The 21,899-nt window shown below is 46.3% G+C and overlaps 1 protein-coding gene across 1 annotated transcript in view; it reads right to left on the minus strand.

Annotated features, from left to right (window-relative positions):
- Positions 1-416: 416 nt before the first annotated feature.
- YY1 (YY1 transcription factor) overlaps positions 417-21,899 on the minus strand; it is a 28,797-nt gene continuing 7,314 nt past the window's right edge. Inside the window, exons 2-5 of the mRNA XM_028099517.2 lie at positions 12,232-12,394; positions 4,476-4,536; positions 2,651-2,809; positions 417-1,597 (exon numbers count right to left, since the gene is read on the minus strand). Of these exons, the coding sequence (XP_027955318.1) occupies positions 1,415-1,597; positions 2,651-2,809; positions 4,476-4,536; positions 12,232-12,394 (566 nt within the window). The 3' untranslated portion in view covers positions 417-1,414. The remainder of the gene's footprint in view (positions 1,598-2,650; positions 2,810-4,475; positions 4,537-12,231; positions 12,395-21,899) is intronic.

Consider the following 21,899-nt stretch of genomic DNA (forward strand, 5'->3'; position numbering starts at 1 on the left):
GCCAGCCCTGAAAGACTCCGCTAGATGGAGGAACCAAGGCTCTCCGACCAACAGCCAGGAAGAACCCTAAGCGCTTCCCATCAGGCCAGCCAAGGACCCGCTGGAGCCGCCGTGAAGGCAGCCTGTGCCGGCAAGTGCCCTCGGGTCTCCCCTCTGCTCGCGCCCCGTCCAGGTGACAGCTTACCTTGAGAGCACACATACAGGCCGGGGCACAACTGCTCCAGTCACACTTTTGGGGGGGCGGGGGGGGAAGGGGGGGAGCTAACATCAAAATCCTATCACCAACGGGCCTGGTTTGGGGTACTCTGAGGTAGTTCCTTAACTTGGGATGCCTGTCACCTACTCTCTCCCAGAATTCAGCACGCGTAGGAAGTCCTGAAATATCTATGCACCGCTGCAATCACAAGTCACTGTAGTTGAGTGCAAAATAAAGGAAACTTGAGTTGCTTTATTTAGCTTCCAATTTCTGGGAGGCTCGAGAATTATAATTATTCTGGACAACAAAAGGAAATAAGACTGTGCTTACAGATCTTTTTCTGCCATATTCTTTCTGTAGGATTGCTGTTTTATTGTTGCCCTTTTCTGTTACACGGGGTGTACACGTCAGGTGGTAAAAGGTACAAGACATTCTACAACTGAGCACCACTTTCTGTAACTGAACAGGCAAAGAAATTACACTGAACATCAGCATCTGGCAGTATTTTTCGGAAAAAAAAAGTGACTAAAATGGGTTTAAATTGATTAACACTATTAAATCACATCTAATATTTGATACTACATGATTCAATACAGCTATACGATACAATTATACAAAATGTGTTAACATCAAAGAATACAACCAAAATTAAGATAGCAAACAAAACCTATATAACTTTTTTTTACAGGAAAATACTTTTGAAGTATGCATGTAACTGCCCATTCTTTTAAAGAAAATCTACTGCAAGCAAAGTTATCAACCTCCAGAAAAATCACACATAGCATTACTAAGCATATCCCCAAAAAGTGTACAATATGCACACTTGGAAAATACAAAATTAAAAAAATTGTAAGCAACAGGTGAGCTTCATATTTATAAGAATGTGAAAAGAAGTCCCATTTTTAGCACTGTTGTATAAAGAATTGTCTTTTGATGCGAAGTTCATGAATTGTCCTCCTGTTGGGACCACACTTTACAAAAACACCGTGTTTTTGAAACGAGATTACAGAGCAAGATAGAGCATCTTAGCAATGTCATCTTATTAAAGTTTTTTTTTTAAATTTTTACTACTTTATCAAAACATGTCCCTTAGGTGTGTAGGATTCATTTTTAAAATTCTTTCCTAGAAACAATATACAAAGGAGAGGCCTATTTATTCCCAATCACACTCCTGGAAGATGCTCCCCGGGGTCGAGAAGGGTCTTCTCCATCTTCTTCTCACTGGTTGTTTTTGGCCTTAGCGTGTGTTAAGATGTGAGATTTCAGGTTAGTTGACTGAGCAAACTTCTTATTACAGCCGTCGAAGGGGCACACATAGGGCCTGTCTCCGGTATGGATTCGCACGTGTGTGCGCAAATTGAAGTCCAGTGAAAAGCGTTTCCCGCAGCCTTCGAATGTGCACTGTCGAGGAAAGACCAGAGATGACCCAGCTCAGTGACTGTGCCGGGGCCGAGAGGGCGGGGCGGCGGGCGGCGCGGTGCACGGCCCGCCTCTTGGGCCACACACCTCGTCCTCCACGCTCTGGGGAAACGCGCCGGTCCCGGGCCCAGTCCCACCCCAGGACGAACAGGCACGGGGCTCGAACTCTGCGTGCGGACCACTCCGAAACCCAGGCACAGCTCTCAGGAATTATTTTAAATACGGAGTGACACACTTGGCAAAACACCAAGAATCTTCCTCGGGATCATGTTATGGTCTTAGTACTTATGTCAATGCTTCAAATAATGAAATACAATCGATTAGGAAGGTTTCTGGTGTCAGGTTATCAAAAAGAACCGTGTTAAATCGAGAGCTGCGGGGCGCCTGGGTGGCTCAGTTGGTTGAGCGACTGCCTTCGGCTCAGGTCATGATCCTGGGGTCCCGGGATCGAGTCCCGCATCGGGCTCCCTGCTTAGCGAGGAGCCTGCTTCTCCCTCTAACCCTCCCACCTCTCATGTGCTCTCTCTCTCTCATTCTCGCTCTCTCAAATAAATAAATCTTTAAAAAAAAAATTGAGAGCTGCATTGCTAGTTCGTTCACTTGCGATGGGTTTCTAAAAACAAGACAAAACATCGCCTATACTTATTCCATTCGGTAAAATTTTGGAAGTTCCCCCGTCAATTAGTAATTCAATATACTGCCATCAACTACCGAAAATAAACTGCTTCAATCCCACAGTGAATGCACTAGAAATGCAGTTTTAGGCTTGCTGTTGAGCAATCCAGTTTTCCTCCTGATACAAAGTACACCCCATCAACACCCCGATACACCCTGTCCCCCCGTCTCTAGGACCGGAGACGCTGCACACGGGGAAAGCCAAGTGCTGCGGCAGCCCTTGCGGCCTCGCCAACGGGACACCGTTTGGGTTTCTCCCTAAGGAGCGCTGAGAGCCCCGTCTCTCCGGCCCTCCAGTGCCCATAGCCCCGCCTACACTTGCCAGGTGGTGTGCGGAGGGGGAGAAGGGACGAGCTCTACCTGAAAGGGCTTCTCTCCAGTATGAACCAGTTGGTGTCGTTTTAGTTTTGAGCTCTCAACAAAAGCTTTGCCACACTCTGCACAGACGTGGACTCGGGGGCCGTGGGTGTGCAGGTGCTTTCGCATGGCAGAGTTATCCCTGAACATCTTTGTGCAGCCCTTCAAACAGAGAGAGAAGCTTAGTGGTTCTCACTGCAAAGTGTTACAAAGAATTCAACCACTTAAAACAACAGCCTTCACTGACCCAAGAAACAAAACCGCCCCCGGTCCCCCCGCCACTTACGTTTTACTCATTATCACAGTAGAAATATTAAATGACTTAAGACAAAAACCAGACAGCTGGAAAAGGCCTTCTCATTTAATGCAAACCCTCGTGTTACAGATCAGGAAACTGAGGCTCAGAGATGTCTTTAAGGAGACTTGCCCAAGGTCACACTGCTCGTAGGAGCCGAGCTGGGGGTAGAACCCAGCAGCCTGGATTCCAGCCACACCACAGCTGCCTCACCCAACTCTGTGCCCAGCTGAAGTAGCAGAAGCCCTGGTAAACAAATGGGGTTGAAAGGCGAGCAGTCCACCACTACCTTTGGTGGGCCCCATATTCTGGGCTGCAAGAATGGGCTGTCACTCTCCATCGCCTACTGTTCCCTCTTCTCTCTTTGCCTCTTTCCCCTTCTTGACAGAGAAAGAAGCAAGAGGGTCTCCAAGGAATGGCAACTACAGAAGAAATTGATTTTGTGAGACACCAGGAAAGGAAGCAGGCACACGGACGCTGGAGCGGGGAGGGGGCGTGGACGGGCGTGCACCGCTCAGGACAAGCATGGCCTTCCCAACTTCTTCTGCAGTTGCTGTCCAGGGGTAGGGCGAGTGGAGGAGGAGCGGACAGGACGACAGCCTCACAGGCACGAGGGAGGGGGAGCCACGGCTTTGGCTCCTTGACCCCGGGCGGTGTTTCCATTTAGCAAATGGAGTTTTTTTAAAAAATGTAAATTCGGGGAAGAAGTACACAGAGAAGCTAGAGGGAGGACAGACACTTAGGGCCTAACTGTTTTCAAATGCTTCTTTACACATGTTGGCCCCCAAAGGAACTTGTTTTACATCTCAAAATCACCATTCACTAAGTGCTGAAAAACCAAAGAACCTGTGAGTGGTCATTAGAAGGACATCGCCAAATGAAACTCATCCTTCTTCAATTACTGATTTTTAAAAATTCTTTACCCCATTAAAACTTTCTCCCCGCCTCCGTGATACTTCTTTTTCTGTTAAGTTTTACATCCATCCAACTAAGTGTGAAACAGACCCAACCAACACCTCAAAGTACTTTTTAGGTGATCCTTTCCTTTGGAAGACTAGCCACATTTGAAAACAATTAAGCACCCCTCTAGTAACACACAGTTAACAGGGCAAATTAAGAAAATTGTGAGAGAGATGTAGTTTTATTAGGCTTACTTTAGCAGCATCCAAAATAATTTCCAAATTTCCATAACGAGCTTTCAGCCCCACAAAGGTCCATGGGTGAGACACAACCCAATGTCTCAAGATTGACTTGTTCATGATCCAAAAGGAAGAAATAAAATCCTAACATTGTATGTTCAATATACAGTAAGAGCAAAAACACTGGCGCCTTACAGTAGCCCCATTAACAGTATTTAAATTTAAGTGGCCTTTACTGAACAACAAAACCCACCACAAATATAGCCTCTTGAATTTAGAAAACAAAGACTTTTGTTCCTCAATTATTAGATGGAAATAAAAGTGCAGATTGCTTACGAGCTCTCTAAATCTTCATTGGCAGTTTAACAAACACTGTTCCCCTAGCATTACTTACTTTATGAGGGCAAGCTATTGTTCTTGGAGCATCATCTTCTTTAATTTTTCTTGGCTTCATTCTTACCAAAAAGAAAAAAAAAAAAAAGAAGAGAGAGAGAGAGAGATTTGTAGGAGTGGGTAGACTCATCTGGCATAAATCATATAGTCCCTACAATGTTTTCCTTACAGATACAAACAACTACGGTTATAGGTGGCGCCCAGGAGGGAAAGGATGCTACCACATTCCCCGAGTACCCATGACTGGGAAGCACCCTTCCCATTTCACAGGTGTGGGTGCTGGTGCTCACAGAGCCCGAGTCGCTGCCATGGTCTCGCAGCGAGCGAGCCAGGGCAGCTCAGACCGGCACTGAGGTCTGTGCGCTTCAAATATCTGCTCTTTCCTCCAAACTCTTGAAATAACACAAAAGACCACCAGCCCAAACCACAGAGGAATCTCTTGGTGAGAGCAAAGCAAGGTATCCAGGAGCAGCTGCTGTGGTAACAAAGACACCCTGTGAAAAGGAAGCAGCGGATGGGGGAGGGTCTTAAACATAGATCCCTACAAAACCGCTTAAAAAAAAAAGGAGGGAGGGTTCATTTTATACTGACAGACATTATCTTTAGGAGAGAGAATTTTTTTAAAAAGGGCACAGAAGAGTCCTTGTAAAACAGAAAATCATTTATATACATTATCTCTGGAAAGAAACATAGTAAATGAACTTGGTACTGGTGTTTTGGGGAGGAGCCCCCAGGGACTGGTGGACAGGTGCGAACACCCCATACCCTTTCCCACTGTTGAATTTTATCATACCACTACTTTTGATGGTGGGGGTGGGAGGGAGGTTACTGTTTTTCAAATAATGAGAGCATTAAAAAACAAAACAAAACAAAACAAAACAAAAAAACGACAGATTTCCAGCCCTGCTTTGGGACTGGGGTGTAAGAGGAGCCCCATGCGGACTCACTCCCCAGGGAGCTTGCTGATTTGGTAGCTTACCTACCTGCTATTTCCACTGAACCAACCTTTGGTCTTTTGTCAAAACTTTCTCTCCAAATACTCCCTACAGATCTGTGTGTGGTAGAGGGGTGAGAGATTAAAAGTTCCTAGAGAGACTAGAAAAAAAAATTTACATCTTCGAGGAAGACGCTCCTTCTGTCCCGTCTGCCACCTCACTGCCCTACGTGAGGGTGCACAGTTAACAAACGAGCCACGAGGTCAGCGATGCCTTACCAGTAAGAGCTAACTTACCAGCACTCTCTCATCACAAAAGATTTCTGCGGTCATCAAGTTAGCAAAGGCCCTAGCGCAAAGGTCCTTCTTCACCCTTGATCTGCGAAAAGGATGACCTGAAGATTTTGTTTTATAAAACCTGAGCTGACAGAGTCATCTAGTTAAACTCTCCCTCCCTCGAGGAGCATTGGTGAACCAACTTCTCTGGCGACTGGAACTTACTTCTAGAGGAAGTCTGTTCAAGACGGTATGAATTTCCTACTTTAAATTCTGAGAACATCTCCAGCTTGGTATCCGCCCCCCTTCCAACCCTGTAGATACTCCTTCTTTCTTCTACTTGGGGGATCACCCTATCAGTAAGCAAATATTTTCTAAATGCCTGCTGTGTACAGGGCTTTGAGCTAGCCTGTTATCTGAAACACCATTAAACCCTGGAGCTGGTCTGAGCTCAGAGAACTTTGTAGGACAAAAATTTGGTGCCACTGCGCCACCTGGAGGTTAGATCAGAGTTTGGAAAACAACAGTGATTCACATGAATGGGTTCTACTCCAATCAGGTATTAATAAGAAAAAAGTGTATTATCCGTCTTCCCAATGAATAACAATGAATAACAACATTTACTCTTTGATGATTACACTGAAATGCTCTCTCTCGAATGCAGACACGGCTACGTGATCGTGTCTGTCCAAATTCGCAAGAGTGGTACTCACCTAAAGAGGGTGAATTTTATTGTTTGCAAATTTTGTTAATAAACCAACTTTAAAAAATGTCCACTGGGCTGACAGATAAGTCGTACAGACAACCACTTCCTGCCCCACCCATCTGGGGTTCCAATGTGGGGTGTCCATGTCAGTGAGGTGCCTGCTGCAGCAGGACAGGTGTGCCCACCCCACCCCACCCCTGACATTTTCTTAAATTTATTCCCAGAAACTTGATTTTTAAAAACTTATCATGGAAATTTTCAAATATACACAAAATTAAAGGGCAAAGTCCCAGGTACCATTTACCAAACTCTTGATTTCTTAAATGTTATCATTAAGTGGTATTTTTTCTTAAAATGTCATTTGCAAAATGTGTGCCAGCATGTAGCAATATAATTGATTTTAGAATGAAAGTTTAAAATGTATTTGGACAAACACCCTTGGACGCAAGAAGGGAAAGGTTGAATTGCAGCCACTCATAAGTTCCCTGGCAAACCCTCCTTCCCCAGAGTGGCAAATGAGGCAGTGTGTGTTGGTGGTGCCTTTTATATTTTACTTGAAGGCAAACATTGAAAAGGTCATTTTCCGAAAACTAGATTAAAAGTGGGTTTTTTTTTTTCGTGAGTAAAGACTAAAATCTTCATGGCACCAACTGATATATAACCTACAAAATAAAAAAAGTATTTGAAATCCTAAAAAAGTAATTTTTAAAAAGCCTAAAATCATATACTGCTACTTGGAGTATCTCTTCAACATGCCTCTTCATATTCATATTCAACATCTCTTCATAATCAAACTGTTAAGAATAACCAAGATTTGCGTTTTCCCTCGACTGGGAGACTACACAGGACGCCACCGACAGCAGAGGCGCCGGTGGATCGGGGGGGGGGGGGGGCACGGGGCCGGGCTTGACGCCGACTCCTACCAGCTGTACGACCTTGAGCAAATCACTGAACTTCTCCGCCTCAGTTTCTCACTCTGTAAAAAGGTGGACTGCTACCTGCCGTGTAGCTGCCAAGACTCAAAGAGAAGATGCACGTGAAGCTCTGGGGGAATGAGAGCTGTTCTTATCCCCAGCTGTGTGTTAAGTGGGCCTAGCTAAAAATGAGTTCATTCCTAAAAAAAAGAAAAAAAAAAAAGCCAGTCGCACTTAACAGTCCAGAAGGTTCTGGTGCTCCAAGCCACCGTTTTCAACTAAAGGGCTGAGAGACTAGAGAGAAACGGCACAAGTCGAGTAGAAGGCCACCTTCAATAGATTACAAAGTACGTGGAAGAGCCGGGTACGCAACAAGAGAAGCTTCCTGTTCAACGGGAAGCGGAGGGCGCTCCGCGGTTTGCCCGGGCTCACTCCGCACCCTGGGGGTGAGGGCGGCACTGTAAAGGCTGGACTCCGGGACCAAAAACCTGCAGGAATCTCCTGGCACCACTTCGAGCAGGGTGAAACCAGAGTTCTAAGTTAAAGCTCAATGTCCCAGACGCCGAGATGAACTGTTTTTAAATCAGAGATTCTCGAATGAAGAGAGTCCTGTTCACAGCAAAACGATAAGCTTAGTCGCCTTCAGCCTGGAACCCCCATGGGGATCTGTGTTGGTGGGGCAGAAGTTCCTGGAACCCAGCTCCCCTCTGCAACCGCAACTCCCCTCCCTTCTTGGTGCAAAGAAGAGGGGTGCCTCAGACAAACGAGACTAAGTTCGCCGGACAAAGTATCTCCTACAGAGACAGCACATTTTCCTGGCGGTCCTTCCAGCTCTGCTACGCCAGCTCGTCTTTAGGCTATTCCTGCGAAAAAGTCTCAGGGTGGGTGGTGGACGACAACTAAATTAACCAGCTTGTGTGACTGACCTAAGCACTCTTAATTCTGATCTTTCTAGACCGGAAGTTTCCGAAGGGCTAACTGTAGTTAATGAAAAGGGCACAAAGGCTGCTCATTTAATCAGGAACAAGAACTCACCAGGTCCCACCCACCGGCCACACTGTGAAGTATTTAAAAAAGAACAAAGTCACCCCCCCCAATACCAGGACTTTCCGATGAAAAGTCCTTATTTCTCATACTTGCCCCCCTCCCCCATGTAACTGATTTACTTACTCCTAACCAATTCTCTAGGCTCGGTGCAGCAGGAACCCGAACCACTCTTTGGTCAGTTCCAAGGCCAGTGCAGAACCCCCTCTCCCCAGCACAGAAGAGAGGGAAAAGCAGCTAACATGCTACCTCAAGCCAACAGCTGAGCCATGGAGCGGAGGTGGATAAAGGGGGTTCTGTGGGTCTTTACTAGAGGAGAAGACAGGGTCTGGCCCCCAACAATTTGAAACTTGGTGCCTCTTTGTCTTTGGCTTTCAGAGTCCCAGTCACCAATGCCGGGGCCCCTGGAAAATCCTCTTCAGCGGTTGGTTACACACATTTTCAAAATGCAAAGACCTAACAAAAGAGGGCATTCCAGGCTCCAGTACCTCTCACCACCACCACCGTCCAGAGGCTTGAGAGTTGTCCGTGATCTGTTCCAGGGTACTAAGAACAATGGGGATGAGCGGGAGCCCAACCCTCTACCCTCACTTGGTATACACTGTCAGGATGAGCGAGATCTCGTTCTATTCTGTACACAAAATGAAACCTTTAACAGGAAGAAACACACACTATATTCAGATGATTATGGAAACAGATCGTCTACTGTATGTAGAGTGTTAACTGTGTGCTAGGATCGCATTTCTTGCTCTGTGAGTCCAACACAGTTGCCTCAGGACCAAGGAGAGACTTGCAGAGTCAGGCCAAACAAGTTCAGTTCACTTCAACCATCATCAAATTTATGCCCACTTTTAGGCCACGGCTTTCTTAGCACCGCCTCTCTCTTCAGGGGGTTTCTCATTATCTTTTCCTTTTTAGAAAACTCTTTCCCATACCGCCAAGACCTTCTGGCTTCTTACTCATTCTGTGCACTGCTGAATGAACTCAACTTTTCCTGAAGAAAGCCCTACAATTCACCGACTTTCTGTCCTCAACTGAATGGGCTTCCAGCCTGCCGCACAGCAGCCCTCCTGATTCTCTGTCCGCCAGGGTCTTTAGAAGGCTTCCTTTTGATGTGCAGCCTCGTCTTCCTGGAGCATATCCTCCAGTAGCCCCCTCAGAAAGGGTAAGGTGCAACATAAAATGAATCCTTACGTGTCTACAATCGTAGCTGACCCGACAGCTTTGCCGGATCAAGATTTCTATGTTTACAGCAACTTTTCCTCACAAATCTCAAAACGTGACTCCACGGTCTTCTAATTATCTACTGCTGGTGAAGAAAAGTCTCATTCAGGTCTAGGAGGGTTGAAGGCAGCCCTGAGGCAGGCTCGAGGCCACTTGGGAAACAAGCAGAAGCTTCTATTCGACAACAGTGACACGCACCTCCCGAGTGCAGGGCCGACACAGATTTTCTGTTCAGGAAACTGTGGACAAGCTTCCAGATCAGCGGCCCCAATTCAGCAATGAGGGTGAACCACACCGAGGGTCACCAACACCTCATCACTTCTGCCCGCCACCCCCAGGTTCCCGCCCTAAGATCCTGCCTCAGCCCTCTGCTCCTCCACTGGAATCATTCCGCAAAGAATCACTGGGAGGGCGGTCCCTCTCTTGGACCCTCTGAGCACTCCCCTGGCTTTTGTGAGGCTGTACGTACTTCCCTGAGCCACCCTGTCTGTCTGAATGAGCCCTGTGCCCTGTCACTGGTTCCCTTACCCTCCGATCACAGGGTTTTCCCAAGACCGGCCTCCCATCAACAGGCCTCTCACAGCGCGGGCGTTGGGCCACTTTCGGCCTCGGCCACGGTGCAGCAGATGAGTCTAGCCCTGATGTACTTCCTGAAACCACCTCAGGCCCAACAAGGATGATTCATTACCATCTAAAGCCAAACAATGCCCACCCTGAACCCCAAACCAGCACCCCCTCCCAATCTCGTGCCACCTGAGGCGTGAAGCATTCAACCTCTGTCCTGAGTCCTCCTTCCCGGAGACACACGGCCGGTCTGGTTCTCAATCTCATCTCCCGCCGCCCTCACCTCGTTTATTCTTCCACCATCTGGCCGCCGCAGCCCCCGCTCGGGCCTTCAGGACCTCTCCCACTCCCTGTCTGGCCCTTTGCTGACCCAGCCTGGACACAGCAGACGCGGCCTTCTCTCAAAGCCAACCTCCGATCACAGAACCCCTTCTCTACTGCTCACACACCTCTGGCAGCTGACAACATCCCCAGATGTGGGCCCGGTACTCAGAGAACTCTTACACTCCAACTGTCTCCCTGTGAGCATCCGAATTCCCAGCCAAACCTACTTATCCTTTTCTGAGCGTATATCCGATGAGGGTTGAGTACCTAACCTTTCCACCACACTCATGCCACACTAGCATTAGGCCCACCATGGGAACCCCACCTGCCCCCCCCAAATCTCAAGTGTTTTTCAAGGCTCAAGTCAGATGCCACCACCTCTACAAGGCTTTCCTTGACTCCTTCATTCTGTATGCCTACCCCTGGGGACAGCATCCTCTACCCTCGCTAAATTCCAAGTACGTTAACAAGGGATGACTAACTTTAAAAACACATGACAATACTAAACATTGGCACACAATTTGACTCCATCTGCCCCAAAACTCTAACCTCACTGCTGACTCCATCTACAGATTCCATTTTTATTTGTATTGGCGGGGGGGGGGGGGCGGGATGGAGTAACATTTGAGTAGCATACCCGTATTTAAAATACGAAAGGCAACAAAAGCTGGGGAGACACAATGTCATTCACGAAAGGACAGAAGCCTTAACTTTTTGTTCAGCCGTGATCAATCAGAAATAGACTCACGTGTAGATTCCCTACGGCGGCAGTTTCATGGGACAGGAGAAAAGGGCACATACCCCTTTATTACAACACCTCTGACACATGGGGAAACTGAGGCTCCCAACGGCAGGACCCACCTTGTTTTTGGCAGGGCTGGGAGACGCCAGGACACGTGAGCCCTCCAGCTCCTATCTATTCCACTCTGCTCTCAAGAAAAAGAAAGACCAGGGTCCCTGCTCTGTCCCTAGACGGGGCGGGTCACAGAGATGTCGCTCCTCCTCATCCTGCCCTTGGCTCAGTTTCCTGGCTCCTCCAGGCTCCACCCAACCTCAGGGGGGGGAAAGGAGGTCATCCTTCTGCTCCGGAGTTTATGAATTCACTTCATTTTACTTAAACCTGTCTTTGAGTGTGTTCTCATGTCCTCGTAGAAGCTGTCCAACGACGCTGGGAAATAAATACTACCAACGGGGGCAGAGGCTTCTACAGGAGCCCAGCCTGCTTCAGGACAAACAAGCCTCTGGTGGGGTCCAGACCTTCCTGACTGCTCACCGTGGCCAGTCACAGGGGTCCCCGCCATAAATATTTGATCTCTTCCTGTCATGCCCACTTCAATGAACAAAACCCTCGGAGCTTAACTGAGGACACACTGAAATAGGAACTGATGACTCCTTCCCAGTGGTCAGCTGTGCCCGCCCAGCTCCGACCCAGGCCCCCACAGCTTGCTCCGGCACAGCACCCTCCAGCTGCTAGGAGCTAGTGTAAAGATACCCATTTCCAAACCAATTCTGTGCAATTTTATTTACTCACAAGCAAAACCAACTACAGAATTAAGAAGTAGTTGCTTCATCTCACTGTCAGCAAGGATCTAAAATGGTGCCATGCACATTAATAGCGCAGTTACCCCTACAAACAAAATGAACTGCTTTTGTTTCTACAAGTTTCCCTGGAGCAAGACTATGAGCCACCATTGTAACTTAGACACAAAGACACAGCTGCTGACTCTAAGTACTTTAGGAATGAGAAAGAAAAGAAATTCTTAGGGCTTACCTAGCAAATTCTGCCAGTTGTTTGGGGTCTGAGAGGTCAATGCCAGGTATCCCTCCAGGAGGAAGCTTCTTCCCTGTCATATACTCTGAATAATCAGGAGGGGAGTTCTCTCCAATGATCTGCTCTTCAACCACTGTCTCATGGTCAATATCTTTTTTTTCATCTGAAACACACCATAAGATTGATTATTTTAGCGGAGTAAAAATGTGTATGTGGGCAAATACGTTTTTAAAAAACTATGAAAAGTGCTTTCATTAGCAGCTTCTGGAACGGCTGATTTATAGCCGCTAGCCCATTTCTTAACCACCCAGTCTTTCTCTTCAGTCGCCAGAAATCCTGTTTCTGCCTGAAGGTCACCAAAATCTGCGATGCCAAACCCAACAGCACCAAACCCAGAGCCAGCGCTCCTTCTCAGCCTGCTGGGAATATTCCCCATTCCTGACTCGGCATTCACCTGCCTGGTTCCACTCCCACTTCTCGAACTGCCTTCTTGTCAAGCTTCCTTGCTTCTCCTCCCACCACTTCTCAGAGTTTCTGCTTTCTGTCCACCCTACAAATTTCCGGTTGACCAGCAACACGGCGACCCTGACTTGAGTCTGATGCCCCAGCCTTCGCCCTCCTGCCTTCCCCTCCAGCACCTCATTCTTGCTGCTCTCTCTCTCCACTCTTCGCTCCCACTCTGCTGGCCTTTCAGTTCTTCACGTGTACTCCCAGCCCTTCACCCTAATCCCATGGCCTGTTCGCAGGCAAGTTCTAATCACAGCAATGCGATTTTTGTCGGCCTTGCCCACTAGACAGTAAGCGCCACGAGGACAGGAATGCTTGTAAGTTTTGATCCCCAGGTATCCCGAGAGCCCGGTTCAGTCTGCAGAGAGTTGGCCCTCAATAAATAAACACGTGTTCGAAGAATGTAGGACATCTCTACTTGTATGTCTTACTATCATCACAAATCCAACAGGTTAAAAGAAAGGAATACTGACCCCCATAATTAATCTCCTACATCCCAAACACCAAATCCTGTTGATTTTTTGAAAGGTCTTCTCCCTTTGTCCCACTGCCATCCAGTTAGTTCTTAGTATCTCAGACCTCAACGACTATCGTTAATTTCTTAATTCATCTTCCCAATTCCATTCTCTGCCGCGATGCTATAATAAAGAATCAACTGATACAGAAAATGCAGCTGGTATATTTTCACGTGGTATGAACCCTTCAGAGGTATAAATTATACTTCAACTTGGCATCCTGGGTCCCTTGCTGCCTGGTTCCAGTTTACACAGCTAGCCTGACCTTCCATTTCTCCTAGGCACAAGCCCTCCATAATGCAACCAGGCTGTGCTCCTCCCAGGTTAACTCACAAGCGCCTGGCAGGAGAGATTCTCCGAGGGGTTGTTGACTCTATTGCTCTGGCCTCAGATTCTTACCTTTTCCTTGAACTCCTACCTTAGTTCTTGATAACAACGCTGACAAACTTTAAATCATGCTGTTTTGAATTTTTGTTGGCCTTGCCTCTTACACTAGGGTCAAGTGCCCAGAGGCCCAAACTGGTTGGTCTTCCACTACTGTGGTGCTGAAAGCAGAAAATAAAGATGCTCCAAAGTTTTCCATGCTGACTGAAATGTCCTGCTTCTCCAACAAAATGTTTCACAAAAGGCAATAACAATAGGACTTTCTGAAGTGAAAGCTGGCTTGTTCAATTCTTACCTTTCCACCAGTATTAAGAAACAAGACCAAAGGGGCGTCTGGGTGGCTCAGGCAGTTAAGCGTCTGACTCTTGATTTCCTCTTAGGTCAGGATCTCAGGGTTGTGAGATGGAGCCCCGCATCAGGCTCCGGGCAGAGAGAGAGTCGGCTTGAGATTCTCTCTCTCCCTCTGCCTCTGCCCCCACCCCCGCATGCTCCCTCTCTCTAAAATAAAATCTTAAAACACAAGACCAAAAACCAACCAAACCAACCCCTACAAGTGACATCACTTACTATCAAAAAAATGATGTCTAGCTGTTTATCACCAGGTTCTCTGACATTAGGGTATGAGGGCAACGTAAAAAGACAGAATGTAGGGGCATGTGGGTGGCACAGTCAGTTAAGCCTCCGACTCTTGGTTTCAGCTCAGGTGGTGATCTCGGGGTTGTGAGACTGAGCCCCATGCCAGGCTCCGCCCTCAGCATGGAGTCTGCTGGAGATTTTCTCCCTCTGACCCTCCCCACCCAGTCAGTAAATAAATCTTTAAAAAAAAGGCAGAATGTAGGTTCATTTGATTCACGTGGTCATTTATGTTCAATCACTCAGTGATGAAAAGCACAGAACAGGATACTTTTAAATGTCAAATGTCTCTCTTCTCCCACTGCTCATTTTATTTTTTAAAAATTTTATTTTAGGGGCGCCTGAGTGGCTCAGTCGTTCAAGCGTCTGCCTTCGGCTCAGGTCATGATCCCAGAGTCCTGGGATCGAGCCCCACATCGGGCTCCCTGCTTGGTGGGGAGTCTGCTTCTCCCTCTCCCACTCCCCGTTTGTGTTCCCTGTCAAATAAATAAGTAAAATCTTTAAAAAAAAAAACAAAAACTTTTGTTTATTTTAGGTCATCTCCTACACCCAATGTGGGGCTCGAACTCACAACCCTGGGATCAAGAGTCACACGCTCCACCAACTGAGCCAGCCAGGCACCTGGGCCCACTCTTCATTTTAGAAAAAATTATACACCACTGCCAGGAATCAGAGAATAGCAGCATTTCACTGAATGTTTACTGTGCAGGCACTATTTTCATTACTGCGCACATTACCCTGGAAGTGGGCAAATTAGCAAGTTCACTCTTCACAGGAGAAAGCTGAGGCCCAGAGAGGCTCCGGCACTTGCTCAGGGCTAACTGGCTAATAAGGGGCAGACGTGAGCGCAGGAAGCCTCACTCTTGGACCTGGGTCCTTTACTGTTAAGCCCAGCTGCCTCTAGTTTGGAATTAGAATGATCTCAACAACATATCCCGGGTAACCTCTTTACAGATGAAGAAGCCTAAGGAATACACAGCTGGATGCACTCATGGAGGACAGGAAATGTAAGTGAGAAAGCGAGGACTCTGCGCTGTAACCCGACTCTTGTCCTCGGGGTTGTGACAATTCCCTCACTCTCCGATCTTCCAACCGAGGAGCAACTACTACCACACCGACTTTCAGGTGCCACAGAAATGCACGGGCGGGCAGGGGAGCTATTTTTCCACTTTTTGTACTTCTGATAGAAGAATGCTAGCAAGGCTGAGGACCACGGCTGCCCGGAGGAAACTACTGTGAGGAGAATCGCCTCCCCAGTATGCTTGGGCACAATCTGGGATTAAGGAATCACAGGCTAAATCACATTCCTCACACTGTTCAACACACAGTGACTGAGGGCCTCCTACGCGCCTGGCACTGTTCCAAGGCACCAGAAACAAAACAAAGTCTCTACCCTCACGGAGCCTTTATTCTAAGTGAGAAAAGCTGTCTTAGTTAGGGCTGCTCTAACAAAAATACCACAGACCGGGGGGCTTAAACAACAGGAATTTATTCCTCACAGTTTCGGTGACTAAGGTGCCAGCCCATTGAGTTCCTGGTAAAGGCTCTCTTCCTGGCTTGTCAACAGAACCTTCCTGCTGTGCCCTCACATGGTGGAGAGATGGATCATCTCTCTGTCTCTTCTTCATCTGTAAGGGCACTAATCCCACCAGAAGGGCTCCACCCTCATAACCCAATTACTTCCCAAAAGCCCCATTTCCAAATACCATCATGTTGAGGACTGGGACTTTTAATTTATGAATTTGGAGGGGGGGACCCAAGTCAAATGAGGAAATGCTTCCTGAGGCTTGAGACTCAGTTCTTACTTCAACATTCAACAACGCCAAGCACCCAGAGAACAGTCACTAACATCACCAAGAACTACAATACATGTATGGAGTGAGTCTAAGTAGAGACTGACAACTTTTACAATCCCCGAGTACAGCCAGTGAGCCGGACCCAGCCTGCCAACCTTCCTCCAACATTTTCACGGTTTCCTTTCTATTGTTTTAGTGTGTGTGTGTCGGGGGGGGGGGGGGATCTCAAGCAGGCTCCACACCCAGCACAGAGCCAATGTGGGGCTAGATCTCATGACCCTGAGATCATGACCTGGGCCAAAATCAAGAGCTGGACACTCAACCAACTGAGCCACCCAGGCGCCCCTCCTTTCTATTGTTTAAAAAATTTTTTAATATATTTATCATTTTAGCCATCTGTGAATGTGCAATTCAGTGGCATCAAGCATATTCACAATGCTGTGTAACCATCACCACTATCTATACCTGAGACTTCGTCATCCCTAACAGAAACTTGGTACCCATTACACAACTGCCCCCCCTCCCCTGGTAACCTCTTTTCTACTTCCTGTTTCTACGAATTTGCCTATTCTAGGTACCTTTTATAAATGGAATCAAACAGTATTTGTCATTCTGTGTCTGGTGGACTTCACTAGCATGTTTTCAAGGTCCACCCATGTTGTAGCACGTACAAAATTCCATTCTCTTTCATGGCTGAATAATATTCTTGTATGGACACATTTTCTTTATCCACTCATCTACTGATGGACACATGAGTTGCTTCTATCTTTTGGCTACTGTGAATAATGCTGCTATGGACAATGGTGTGCACATACACCACTATTTTTAGAAATAGTTTTATTGAAACATAGCCATACTTATTTGTTCACATGTTACCTTTGGCTACTTTCCTGCTACAATGACACTGGAGTTGATCAGGTGCTTTAGGTCGGCCTACAAAATCTAAAATGTTACTATCTAGGCCTTTACAGAAAAAAGCTTACTGACCTTTTTTACCTATCTGATGGAATTTTACTTAGAAGATAAGATTTAAACTACAGTAAGATTTTTCTATGGGAAACAAGGAACAACTTCTGTGCGATTACCCAATAATGGGATTTACTTCCAAAGAGACAACCACCTGTCTTTAAAACAGGTTAGATTTGAGTTTTATTTTGGAGGACTCCACAAGTCTGGGTAATAAATCAGGTAAGTGGGGGGTGGGGGGTGGAAAAGGATGTTAAGTACGCCTTCTAAGTTTCTGGTTTGCATTTCTGGGAGGAGGTCCTGAGCCAAGCTGGAGAATAACGGGGGAAGAGACAATGTGCAGCAGAGCACCTGGAGCTCCGCTTTAATTTGAGGGGTCTGGGAGACACCTAGTGGACAGACCTCAAGGAGGTCCTTGGACATGCAAATGTGGGGACAAAAAAATCGAGGTTGAAGAACATATATGGGCATCACTGGCACTTGGCCTACGTTTAAAGCCAAAGAAATAAATAACATCTATTGAAAAAAATATAGACAGAGAAGAGAGGATTCAGAATGAACACCTGGGTACCTCCAACGCAGAGCGAATGAGGAAGACTGCAAAGGAGACTGAAGGGATTATGTCCAGATGCAGGGAGAAAGCTAGCTTTGTCTCATGACGATTGTACTCAGTGACTTACCAAGTGAAAGTGACACACAGTCAAGGCAATCTGTCCCGAGTATAGACAATAACCACATGGTCTGTACATAATGTTAAAACCACAATCAAACTGATTAAAGGCAATCTGCTTTTGATGATTACTATACACCTGCACTTCTGAACAATGTCTGAGATACAATATTCTTGCCTTAAAAAAGCTTTCACTGGGTCTTTCTAGATAATTGCTGTATGCTTTCATAATATATATTTAAACTTCTTATTACCACGTTTGTTACTTATTCCTTAATAAACAGCGTATGACAAGAAAGTTCATTTGGTGAACTCTTTGAAGACCACACAGATATCAAAACAAAAGGGTCATTATTCAACAACACGTCAGGAAATAAACTATATATAGAAAAAAAAATCATGTTTTGAAGAAAGCTGCTTGAGAAATGACAAAAGATACTCGGTTTTATGGCTGGAGAAATCAAAGACAATGTTTGCCTCATTCTCTTTCTTTTTTTAAGTAGGCTCCACATCCAGCATGGAGCCCAATGCAGGGCTTGAACTCACGACCCTGATATCAACACCTGACCTGAAGAGTTGGGACGCTCAACCAACTGAGCCACCCAGGTGTCCCACCTCACTTTCACTGAGAACTGGACACATACTAAAGCAACAGATCAAAGAATGTCAATGTCTGATATTTTTCTGGCCATTTAATCTGATTTTTGCGAAAAAAAACCTTTGAAAGTTTTTGCAAATACGAACTTATGATGCTTTAAAAGAGAAACTAATATTTTTATTACATTTACAGGCCATATCTACATGTAAGTTTCCCCCTTATTTCAAAAAATTTTAGTGAAATGTATTATTTTTTTCTCTTTGTAAAACATGTTGTTCTGATATATATTCAAATAAAGAAAATTTTCGCTCTCTGCACTGGCCATTATTTTATTCTTTTCCTTTCATAATTGCTACTGAAACAGATTTGCCCTGTAGAGGGGGGAAGAAGGTGTTAACTGATTTGCTCTGAATGTCAAATATGTATGCTTACTGGCTGGCAATGGGGTAATATGGAATACACATCTAGGCAAAGCAAGTTCATGAAGCAAAATATCTAGAGCCCCTTTAAAAATTATTACACACATGGGGCGCCTGGGTGGCTCAGTTGGTTAAGCGACTGCCTTCGGCTCAGGTCATGATCCTGGAGTGCCAGGATCGAGTCCCGCATCCGGCTCCCTGCTCAGCAGCTTCTCCCTCTGACCCTCCCCCCTCTCATGTGCGCTCTCTCTCTCTCTCAAATAAAATCTTTAAAAAAAATTATTACACACATAAAAAAATTGTTGCACATATACATGCCTCTCTGGAGTTTTCCTTGAAGGCAGGACTTAGCTAATTCTCTCTCCACTGTTTCAGGGAGAAAGAGTCAACCAGCATGAGAAGTTCCACTGCAGTGAGTTTCTACAACCAGCTTAACATTTATGATTGTGATTACCAGAACACAACTGGACAAAAGCAAATTGAAACCAAATTTCAGAATTCCAAATTGGAAAAAGCTGAGAATATAGGTCACCGACTCAAAGGGGGTAGGGGTAGTGTGGTAGGAGAAAATGTCTTAACGAGAACTTCTAGTCGAATCCGGATCAGGTGATTCCAGTACTCACTAACCCTGGCTAAAGGCAGATGACCTACAACAACCAGACCAAAGTAAAATGGCCTCAGATGGAAGATAGGAAAAACAAAATCTAGCCAATACCACCTATAAGTGGGGCACACACTTTGTATTCAAATGGTTTGGAGGCAGAGGATCCTCTTTCTGTGGTACAAAGGGCCGCTACCTCCCAGCCCCTCGCTACTAGTCTCCTCACATAAGCATTTCATCCTCTCGCACCATGACAAGGGTGAGTGCAGCCCTGTAAGATTATTTTGAGAGAGAAACTGCATTCACGTAACTTTTATTACAGCATATGGTTATAACTGTTCAACTACACGTTACTGTTAATCAGTAGCTTCTTTTTTTTTTTAAGATTTTATTTATTTGAGTGGGGGGAGATGGGAGCAGAGGGAGAGGGAGAAGCAGACTCCCCACTGAGCAGGGAGCCCAACTAGGGGCCCGATCCCAGGACTCTGGGATCATGACCTAAGCCGAAGGCAGACGCTTAACGACTGAGCCACCCAGGCGTCCCTAGACTGTACTTTAAATAAGTAAATAATCTTTGAATAAAGACTCAAATATATTAAAAAAAAAAAAAAAAAAAGAGGATTAAGGAACTAAATGGAAAGGCTGGAAGCACTCCACAGGTCCACAAAGAGGTTTAAAAAGTGGTCTGGGGCGCCCGGGTGGCTCAGTTGTTAAGTATCTGCCTTTTGCTCAGGTCATGATCCCAGGGTCCTGGGATCGAGCCCTGCATCAGGCTCCCTGCTCCACGGGAAGCCTGCTTCTCCCTCTCACATTCCCCCTGCTTGTGTTCCCTCTCTCGCTGTCGCTCTCTCTCTCTCTCAAATAAATAAATAAAATCTTAAAAAAAAAAAAAAAAGGTGGTCTGACCTGCCCTCCCTACTCCTACCACAGCAGCCCTCTGGCCATGTTCCTCAGCAGTGGGAGGCACCTTCCCCTCTGCCCACCTCTCACCCCCACCCCCCCATCCACTCTGCTCTCCAAAGCCCAGACCTGCTTCCTTCAAGAGGCCTTTCGCTCCTGTCACTGAACCTTGCTTGCTTTCTTCGCTTCTTGAAAAAGAGAAGACCACCAGTAAGGCTGAAACCAGAGAAGGCTTTAAATGGCAGCCACTGTGTCTGGGAACACAGGGAGGAACTCGCCAGAACACCTTTGTTCCACTTTCCCCACCCTCCTGGGCTCAAGGGGAACAGCAGGTCCCACGCTTAATGGTTGTGAAAGAATGTTCAACTTTTGTTAAAGGAGAGTAAGCATGTAAAGAACATGGAAAATTCGGAGTCGCCTTCAATTAGGTTACATGTTAAGTCTTTGGCTGTTCTAAGACACCACGTGAAATTCTGGACACCACACCGGCTGGAATCTGTACACTGTGACTCAGTGGTCTTCTTCATATATAAGCAGTTTACCTAGTAAGTCCTCAGAAAAGCTTGATTTCCCTACAAGTTTTTCTCATCTTGGCTAGAATCAGTTATCAGTAGTAGGCTTTCCTTTTTTATCCAAACTGCCAGGAAGCTCATGAGAGTTGACCCTCCTGCTTCCTTTTTTTTCTGTGATCCTGATTTTCTATTTTCACCGATTCACATATTTATTCACCTACTTACTTACTTATATGGGTTGGCTAGATCTTGTTTACCTACACCTTTCATCTTAGGCCATCAGCTCTTTGGTCTGACCTTTCTAGGTGACTTATGGCAAAACCAACATCGTGGACTTCCCACTGCCATCACCCAAACCTTCACAGGGGAAAGGGCGGGGGGGAGAGCTAACTACTTGAGATTCATTGCTAAGCAACAGGCAGAAATCAGTCATAGGCTGTTTCCACATTTCCCCACCAAGAGAGACCCTAAGACAAGATAATATTTACTGAGTACCTGCTTCATGCTGGCAACTGTCCTATTCCTCAACGCAAACAAAACCTCAAAGACACTAACCCCACGTGTTTGGTTTAAGAAGTAAGCCTCAGTGGGGCGCCTGGGTGGCTCAGGTGGTTGGGTGACTGCCTTCGGCTCAGGTCATGATCCTGGAGTCCCGGGATCGAGTCCCGCATCGGGCTCCCTGCTCAGCGGGGAGTCGGCTTCTCCCTCTGACCCTCTTCCCTCTCATGCTCTCTCTCTCATTCTCTCTCTCTCTCTCTCTCAAATAAATAAATAATAAAATCTTTAAAAAAAAAAATAAGCCTCAGAAATGCCAAGTCATGTATCTGAAGAAGCGCATTTAAGTGGCAGATCTAGGATTTGAAACTAGGACTGACGGTGTAGTCCATGCCTTTCCTATAAAGGGAATACTCCTGCACACCCCCTTCCCACCCTTCATACTTCTTTTTCACCTATGCGGTCAGAGAGAAGGAGGAATGTATTCTGGTCTCTAGGCCGCGATTCTGCCTTACTGCGTAACTTCCATGTGCTCATTCACTCGGTTACAGACCGACAATCTTCTATATGCCTAGTGCCACCCTAAGACTGAGGGGTTACAGGCCCAAAACTTACTCTCTAGAGGAAGCAGAAAGCAGCAGGTTAAAAGAAAAAAAGCAAGATAATTTCAGA

Source organism: Eumetopias jubatus, unplaced genomic scaffold (genome assembly GCF_037043125.1).
Source record: "Eumetopias jubatus isolate StellerSeaLion01/CBP00866 unplaced genomic scaffold, mEumJub1_p1.0 scaffold_7, whole genome shotgun sequence".
Taxonomy (NCBI): domain Eukaryota; kingdom Metazoa; phylum Chordata; class Mammalia; order Carnivora; family Otariidae; genus Eumetopias; species Eumetopias jubatus.